This window comes from Acipenser ruthenus, chromosome 5 (genome assembly GCF_902713425.1).
Source record: "Acipenser ruthenus chromosome 5, fAciRut3.2 maternal haplotype, whole genome shotgun sequence".
NCBI classification, from domain to species: domain Eukaryota; kingdom Metazoa; phylum Chordata; class Actinopteri; order Acipenseriformes; family Acipenseridae; genus Acipenser; species Acipenser ruthenus.
Genome location: NC_081193.1, coordinates 69,350,435 through 69,360,067, shown reverse-complemented (window position 1 = coordinate 69,360,067; position 9,633 = coordinate 69,350,435). Strand labels below are relative to the sequence as shown.

The following is a 9,633-nucleotide window of genomic DNA, read 5'->3' as shown; positions in this document are numbered from 1 at the left end:
ACAAACCAGTTGCAAACGGAAGTCTAGGGTGAAATGTACTAAAGGTGCACAATGCTGTTAGTGACTTTTTAGGGAATGCTATGCGGCAGCAGTTTTTCTTTGCGGTTCAGCCGTAGATGAATATGTAATTATGGGTGTTCCTGCATAAATTCACAAAAAGGGGAGTGGAGATGGTGCAAACGAGGGTTCTCACTTATTATAATGAGATGTACTAAAGCTGCCGGCAATTGCGACACTTACAATTGCATCAATTTGTTAAGAACTTTTGAAAGCATGTTTTAAACAAGCGCAATTGTTGCTGGCATTTCCCAGTCCGCTTGTGCGTTGCTAGTTGTGCTCAATTCATTCATTTAGTCCCTTAGTCCCGCCTCTTCTCACTCCCTATTGGCTTCCATCCTCCCCAGTTCTTCGTAAAGCCGAAAGCTATTGGCTGATTTCGACATACAATTATACAATTGTGCCAATTAATGATATTCTATAATTGGCACATTCACGTCATAATTTCCAACAATGAAGACTTTCCTTTGACAAGCGTTTTATCGAGCCTCATTATCATAACGTTTGTTATTATCATAACACCTAAACGCCTATTATAATTATACGATTTTAAACCATCAAAAATGAAACCTGCCAAACCTCTGGAACCTTCAACTAAAAAGGTCCGTTGCCCGGGGCCCACAAAAACCTGCCGCTGGCCCTGATGATTATAAGAACATAAGAACAAGCACTGAGGAAAGGAAAAACAAAAAGAAAGTTGGTAGGAGAAATGAAACCTCTGGGAATCCATGGCTAAACGGACCGCCCTTCCCCCAGATGGCTAGCTAAAGGTCTTATTATAATCACAGAGAGGGTTATACAGTATTGTTCATGACAGCATCCAGTCTATTCTTGAAGGATCCAATAGTCTCTACTTCAACAACTCTGTCTGGCAGCCTGTTCCAAAGGTTCATCACCCTTTCCGTGAAAACCCCCTTTTTCCCCTCGGTTCTGAATATGCCCGCGGTGTAACAGTTCCACTGTGTAGCTGTTGTTGGTAATGGTTTTGCTAAGGTAATGCACTGGTATAATAAAGTTTTCTAGCAGGAAGGTGAAATATCACATACTTCATTTCTAAAAATGGAAATGTGTTATAAATTATCTCAGGAACTGGACATTTCAAACGATTATGTCGAGATGACAAGATCCCATGACCAAGCCAGTTTTCTATTTTACACCCAGGAACTTAGGAGTTAATGTCAGCGAGCTACCAGCCTCTGGAGGACAAAGGCCAGCCCTGCAGGTGTCTGCCTGAGCTTACTAGACACCTCGCCAGTAGGGTATGCTGTAGTGCAATGAGGAGAAACAGTCTCTGTGCTCCCCTGACTGTATGGCTCACCCTGCACGCCGTGCAGCCATGCTTTTACCGGGTGAGCCACTCGGGAACCCCCTTGGTAATGAAAATTTTGAGTGTTTATGCTTGAATCAGACATTGATTATTCTCCTAATTTAAGTCTGGCTACAGTAAATACTTCTCCTTATCTCTTGCATTAGAGTTGATTCTTATGTCTCCAGTGGCTACATCTCAAGGTGAATAAGAGGAAATTGTGTTACAAGTGGATACACTGAAGTGTCCTCAACTGATTGACTCTATTTCTTATAACGGCAATGTAATTCAGATTAATTTGATCACTACCATCAAGTTACAAACTGAAATAAGAAATTAGGATAGTGGTTAATGGATAATGAAATGTATTAGGCTTTTCAATAAATTTCAATTGCATGACATGTTTTTGTGCTGAGTACACAGGTACACCACTTAAAAATAATTATGTTTTCAATAAAGTAATGCAGAGTTTGTATTTAATGTATTAGATATACATATGTATGTCTACATAAATGAAATTGAGTCTGGAACATTTTACTGTTATTGCTAATGAATACTGCAGTTATGCCAAATGGATAGAATTAAAAGTCTGTGTACAGTATATAAACCTTGGTGTTAGAACTCAGTGTCAGAACTCAAAGGGTTAAATACATTTGTAGCTCTTAATACATTTTTCACATATGGCCTGATTTTCCAAAGTTAGTTAAGATGTTTACTCATAAGGGCTGTTTTGAGTAAATTTACAATTTTTTTACAATTTTCCAAGGTAAGTAAAGTTATACTTTACATTTAATTTTTTGAGTAAATGTACTTTACTAACTGCCTGCTCACACCAAGTAAATTAACGTTTTGAGTAAATTAATGTCTTACTAAATTTACAAAGTGATTTTTCAAGCTTGTTAAGGCCAATTTTCATGTAATTTCAATGTGTAAATTTATACCATTGAAGTTAATGGTGTATATTTACATGTATTATAGAACCCCCTACTGAAACTGGGATGCTTTTGTTGCAGAGGAGGAGAGAATAGAGGACCAGGCCATACCCTGCTGAATGAATTTTTTATTCCAGGGTCACCTTTATGGATGCCACCAATGAACAAATTTTGAAGCATTATCGATTTATTATGGAAACCATTTATGAGTGAATTAGTTAAGGCGAATTTGGAAGCTTCCACCAACAGAACACACCCAATTCCAGTTCTGACCAAAGTCACTTTGGCTCTACATTTTTATGTAGTGGAGGAGGAGGGGATGATGGTGGAAAACAAAAAATGCAAGAGAGAGAGCAAGTGCAGTGGGGAGGAGCCCTCGCTCATGCTCCCTGAATCACACCTGAGGTTATAATTGGAAATGTAAATATAAAGTGGTTGTCATCTTGGGACTGTGAATACCGCTGAAGCCTCCTTTTATCAGTGCCAACTTCCCCTTTTTCTCTTTTCTTTCTGAAGTACGTCTGCAGGTTCTGCCCATCCACTTATGCTACTTATGGACTGCTGACTTGCTGTAGAGAAGTGTATAAAAAATCAGTGATTTAGAGTAAGGCAGTACACATGACTACCTCTCCCTCCATCTTGTGTTTGATCAGTAATTTAAATCATCCGAAAATAAAAATAAATGTAAAAAATTATATTAGAATTAGCATGGATAAGCTGTTTTTTAATATATTTTCTATTAAAATATCGAGAGATCAGAAAACAAATAAAGCCTTGCAGAAACGTAATAACATACTGTGTATTTCTCATTGTCAGACAAATTGAGTTATTACCTGATGCAGCTCTGGTAGAAATGTTCAGCTTTGTAACGTTGCTAAAACATTTTCCCCTGTACTGTTAACCAAATAATTTCATAAAGTTTTGTTTTTAATTTCAGTTTATTTTTTTTTTAAATCTTTTTTTTGATGGATAAGGTGTTTTTAAAGTACTGAGAGATCTAGCATCAAACAACTTTTTCATATGCTAGAGTGAATTTTCTTTTATTTTTATTTTTGACCAGATCTTATTTTGGAAAGTACAATATCATACATTAATCCAATGGCAGAACGACTTGGCCGATCACAGTTGTTAAGCAGATACAGAGCTTGATCTAACTAGAATTATCCAAATTCAGTACCAGTTTAATTTAGATGTAAACATACTTTATTTCCCATATATGGTACTTGCTATATAAACCATTGTCTGGGATTAAACACTTTACATGATATTCCTGTCATTTTTTAACTAAATACCCACTTTACCTCACTTACCCACCAGCCTGTATGGTCTTTCACGCCTCAAGATTCATTATCCCACAGATCAGCTTGGACTTAACAAGAGACCAACTTTTTCAGAAATAAAGAACCACACTATTGGTTTAACTCCTGCTATGCTCCACCAATAACATGTGGTGGATGTGGTTTTCATGGCTCATGGAGGAGGTTAATATCAAGCCGATGTACTGTTCCATTCATTTTCTTTATGGAATGCCATTGTTTGTCTAGACCCAGTGCTCTATTGGGAGACTGAGTTTGATTTTCTTACTGTAATGCTGTGGATGGAGAGTCAGAGAAAGTGTAACAGTGTTACTGAAATGGCAGTTAATACTGCAGTTTAAAACGATACAACCCTGTGATAATCTGAGGGATTGTGGTTGGCAATATAGGTTGATAGAAGTAGAGCAGTAATAATACAAGTACCCCCTCCATCAGGGCTGCCTTTAATATGTAATTTTATGGTCACAGAGTACTGTGCTGAAAATTAGATTATAATGATTACAGTGTTCACAATAATAATATATAAAAAAGTAAGTTTACTTTTATCCATTTATTTTGTTTCCTGTGGTTTAAAATAACTAATCAGTTAAAAAATATCCATCAACTCATATCATCAGACATGCATACAATAGCAAAGATGTAAACCAGGAAAATCTGAATTACCATGGATTCAATGTTTTTTTATGCCTAACTTAAATCATTCAGAATTGTTGGATACTAATAAAATAGGTAAAGTTCTAAAATCAATCAAAGACAATACTGATTTTTTCATTAAAAGGGCTCCTAGTGGATATAGATTTACTAATATAATCAAAACATTTATTATTATCATCATTGAAGCATACACCCCTTGAATAATGAAACAAAACACGTTTGACTGTACATTTAGTAGATTTTTTTTTATTACAATTAACACGTTTTAAATACATACATATTAATATACAATTAATGAGTAACAATGTACCACAATATGTATGAATACGGTTTTCATCTTCAAATATCAAATACATACAAATAGTATATAATGTGTTGTTCATATTTTCAACTATTATTTTGTTAAGAACATTTCAGGTAGACAGGACTAAACAAAGTCAACAACAGCCAGAACTGGTTACATTCAGACGGTACATACACTATCTAGACCAAACACCACTATGTTTAGTAAACACACAGCTAACATCATTTTTTTTATTTGAGCCTTATACAATCTACCTCTTCAGTCACAGGCATCCCAGAGGTTCTGAGGTCCAATTCGTCACCGGTTTTGTTGGATGCATAAGCGGACCGCCACCTCAAGAGGACTATCTTCTTTAAATACTTAACTGTGTTATTCTTTACACTTACAAAACAAAAGGTGTTGATCATACTGTTGCTCATTGCAATGCACTCAATAATGTAGAAGACAATCAAGGAGTTCTTGTCTCTTGAGATGATTGTGGGATAGAAATCCCGCAGGATTGTGTAGCCATAATAAGGGGCCCAGCAAAGAATATAGGCAGTCAAGATGCCTATGAGAACCATTACTGTTTTTCTTCTGCAGCGAAGCCTCTTCCTAATCTGGTCAGTTTGAAATCCAGGAACGCTTTTGAACCACAGCTCCCGAGAGATCCTGGCGTAGCACATGGTCATTGTCATGACTGGGCCGACAAACTCAATTCCAAAAATGAAGAGGAAGTATGACCGGTAGTATAGCTGTTGGTCAACTGGCCAAATCTGCGCACAGAAGATTTTGTTCTGGCTTCTGCCGTGAGAAAAGATAGTCTCTGATGCAAAATAGGCAGATGGGATAGAGATTAAGATGGGTACAACCCAGACCCCGGTGATGAGGAAATAGGCAGTTTGATACTTCATTCGGGGCCTCAGAGGGTGAACAATAGCTAGATACCTAAAAAAAGAAATGGTGAAAATTAAATTTCAAGCCTGATTTAGGAACTACAGTACATAATATACCATGTAACAAAAGAAAACCAGTCATCTAATCCCTTAAGTAGCTAATTGTGTCAAGGAAACAGTTACTAACAAAAACATATCAAGCTATCATCCCTAGACTTACATTTTCTAGTCATTCCTAACATACCACAAAACGAAACATAACTTGTAAGAATGTAAAGAGCCAGGAGACTAAATGAGGCATACAGAACACGCAAGTGTACAGTAGTACCTCTGAACAAAACCATTTAAGGCCAGATGAAGACTCTTGGTATAGCAGAATAGTTGGAAATGCAATGTGTAATATTTTGGCCACATAGACAATAACTTCAGTTTAATCACAGTGAACATCATCATAGTTAAAGTAACATTTATAGTTAAAGTCAAATAAAAATAAAAATGATTTAGAAAGCCAATCAAGATGTATTTTGTGGTTGGATCAAGCAGTCAGAAATACATCTTAAACCACCTTTCTGTGTGAGACAGTGTACCCCCTTTACAGCTCCATCTCTCCATCTTGAAACAAGTGCAGGTAAATTCAGCAAGTGAGAGGTGGAGATTTATTTTGACCATGCAAGTTTGATATCTCTCAATGATTTGTTACGGGAAATGTAAGCTATTGTTCATGCAGTTGCGCAGATGCGTGTGCGTGTGCATGTGTCTGTGTGTACCTGTGTGTGTGTGTATATATATATATATATATATATATATATAATATACACACACACACACACACACATATACGTGCTCCTCCTCCAGTGCCCCAAGACCAGGAATGATCTGTTTTCCAATAATGCACACTAATCCCATTTGAAACCACTTCAACTAATGCATATTAACCTTAATCTATACAACGGCTGAGGCCACATTTTACATCAATTGGCAATTTACTAGTTTGGGCACATCAATAGTTTTACATTTCTTTAAAAAAATTAAAAAAAAATTAAAAATTAAAAAAAAATACTGCACAAACTGCAGTTACAGAATAAAGGCTTTGATAAATATACTGTAGCCTATTGTTTGGTAAATCCTGGAGCCTTTGCAGATTGGTGACATAGGGGTCAATATTAATGATCTTTATACTGTCACACTAAACAATTACATTTTACTGTTATGTGAACAAGGGGATCATTAAAGCACACCATTCAGAAAATTTCTGCAAGGTACAGAGTTAAAGCGTGGTTTAGATCATTTAAACAGACCCCAGAGTGTTGACGATTATGTACAGATAACTATGTAAAAAACGGTTTGAGATTAAGGGGCTAAGTAATTTTTGATAACAATAGCGTATTGTAGCCTTCCCTGAAGGAAGTTACACAAGAGTATATTCCCTTAAAATAAAATAAATTGACTCACCTGTCTACTGCAATAGCCAAGAGGGCATTTGTGGAGACGTAAAGAGACACCGTTCTGAGGTAATTGACAGCGGCACAAAGCATAAGTCCATGTTCCCAGGAAAGCTGCCTCACAACATAATAATCCACTAAAAATGGACAACACACAATTGCAACAATGAAATCTGAAATGGCCAGATTAGCTATGAGCAGGTTGGTTAGATTTCTCAGTTTTTTGTATCTAGCCAGTGTAGCAATAAACAAAAAGTTACCAATGCCACACACCAGCATGATGCATATTAAAACCACACCAATTACAATAGTGGCAGCAAAAAAGGGCTTGCCTTGGGTTGTGTCCATCATTTCATCTTCTGAAACATCGTAATTTATATCACAGTTAGCCATGGGATAAGGAATGTTTCTGGAGAGGAATTCTTCAGGCATTGTGTACACCACAGCAAAATTGCTACAATTATAGTCACCCATGGCTCTGCCTTTAGGATTTTACTTTTGGTACACTGAAAGTTTATGGAAGCAAAAATCAGACTGCTTTATCAGTCATTAGTATGAGACTATTGGGACGAATTTCTTCAGATGTTCTGATCGGTTTCCTGTTTTCATTCAGCCAAATGGTCTAGTTTAGACTAGCAGATCCATGCCTGAAATATAAAATATGGAACAAAATTTAAGTATTTACCAATAGCTGTATAGATATTTGTACCAACACATCCACTGTATTAAATGTGTGTGTTCAATTCTGAAAAGAAAAACTTTTGGCATTAAAATAATAATCACATTTTTTTTTTTTTTTTTTTAATAAATAAAGGATCAGGATACATTGAAAACAAAATAGTTTTGTTGCTCATACTGGCTTGTTCTTAATCAATCAACCAATCAATCACCTGTCGTATTCAAATGGTTATTGACCGAAACTTTGCATTGATTTTAGATCTTGTCGTAGATCTAAATTCTTAAAATGCCTAATTATTTGTTTTACTATGATTTATTTGTTCCTTTCTTTAAAAAAAAATACATATAGATTAAACATATTTTTTTATAAACGCTTAATACACACACACACACACACACACACACACACACACACACACACACACACACATATATATATATATATATATATATATATATATATATATATATATATAAATTCAAATAAAATATCATGCTAGAAACATCTGAATAGCATAATCTTTTAAGCTGAGTTTTTATTAATGGCTTTCCTAGTTATAAATAATATTTTTTTAACAAAAAAAAAACAAAAAAACAGCCACTGAATCACAATGAATAATAGTCGAATACCATTATTCATGACGGATTCGTAATCATTTAAAATGTGGTCAAATGTGGTGTTTGAAAGGTGAAATGTAATAGTTGGTTATTTGACTGGAATGCTGCATATGTATATCTTTATTACAAAAAACAGATATTTGTATGAGTGGCCTAATATCGTTGAAATAAAAATCACATATATTTTACCCACAAAATAAACATATAAAATATGCATTGAGACATACTTTAATACATGCATCTACTATCAGAAGTAAAGAAACAGTAATGGCAACTTTTAGTTTTGTAAAATAAATGGATACTCTCTAGAGTACACTGGTTATATAAACGTGGTTGTAAATGGTATATTTGATTATTCAAGATAACAAACAACATTTCAACTAAAATATACATATATATGATAATGCCATTTTACAGTTTTTCTTTTTGTGTTTATTTTAATTGCATTACAAATCAACATGGCACAAAACTTAATGTTTCTTAAATATTCTTAAATATATATACATATTTTTTTTCAACAGATTCTGACAGATGGAAGTTTTATTAAACAAAAAAAAAATCTGATAAAAGGTTTTAAATGAAAACATTTTTTTCTGACAAATAAACTGTACCACCAAACTTATTCACCTTACAAAATAACATTAAACCTACCTTAAATTCTGCATTTTATTCTCAGTATCCTTTGTTATGTTTTCTTAATGTGGTAATTAGCGTCCAACTTTCCCAGTACAGCCCAGACAGTCGGAATCCTGTAAGTGCAGCCGACAGCCTCCCCCTTGAAGTAAAACACTTGCAGAATTGACAGAAAGCTCAGACTGTGCTTTTGATTGCTGTGATCCTTTAGTTTTAAAGGTGCATTCAGTTCCTCCCTCTGGTGGCGATTGCTCACAGAAAAAAAAAAAAATCTCTGACGCAGATCCATTCACATTTACAAACATTTTAAAAGAGACAGTTCATATTTGTGGAACACTCAACATCTTTTAATAGCCTGACTATCAAAGTCTGTACTGGTTGTAGAAAACATGCGCGTACACATATTTTACTCTTTGTTGTACCTGAGGTGTCGTTCAGGAAAAAAATAATTCATTCAATGGTTTGCTGGCATATGTATTGGTTCACTGGCATATGCATTGGTTCAGTGGCATATGTATTGGTTTAATGTGGCATATGTATTGGTTTGCTGACATATGTATTGGTTCACTGACATATCTATTGGTTAGCTGGCATATGTATTGGTTTGCTGACATATGTATTGGTTCACTGACATCTATTGGTTCGCTGGCATATGTATTGGTTCACTGACATATCTATTGGTTTGCTGGCATATGTATTGGTTTGCTGACATATGTATTGGTTTGCTGGCATATCTATTGGTTTGCTGGCATATGTATTGGTTCACTGACATATCTATTGGTTCGCTGGCATATGTATTGGTTCGCTGGCATATGTAT

General features: G+C 35.2%; 1 protein-coding gene across 1 annotated transcript; it reads right to left on the bottom strand.

Annotated features, from left to right (window-relative positions):
• Positions 1-4,397: 4,397 nt before the first annotated feature.
• Positions 4,398-9,052, bottom strand: LOC117402195 (prokineticin receptor 2-like). Its single transcript, XM_034003104.3, has 3 exons — positions 8,834-9,052; positions 6,897-7,533; positions 4,398-5,496 (listed from the first exon to the last, which is right to left on the bottom strand). The coding sequence occupies exons 2-3, from the start codon at positions 7,358-7,360 to the stop codon at positions 4,800-4,802; spliced, it is 1,161 nt and encodes a 386-aa protein (XP_033858995.2). The 5' UTR covers positions 7,361-7,533; positions 8,834-9,052; the 3' UTR covers positions 4,398-4,799.
• Between the last annotated feature and the right edge of the window lie 581 nt (positions 9,053-9,633).

Coding starts and splice junctions, on each gene's coding strand:
- LOC117402195 (XM_034003104.3), bottom strand. CDS start 7,360: ATGGGTGACTATAATTGTAGCAATTTTGCTGTGGTGTACACAATGCCT. Junction 5,497..6,896: donor TTGGCTATTGCAGTAGACAG/GTGAGTCAATTT, acceptor TTCTTTTTTTAG/GTATCTAGCTATTGTTCACC.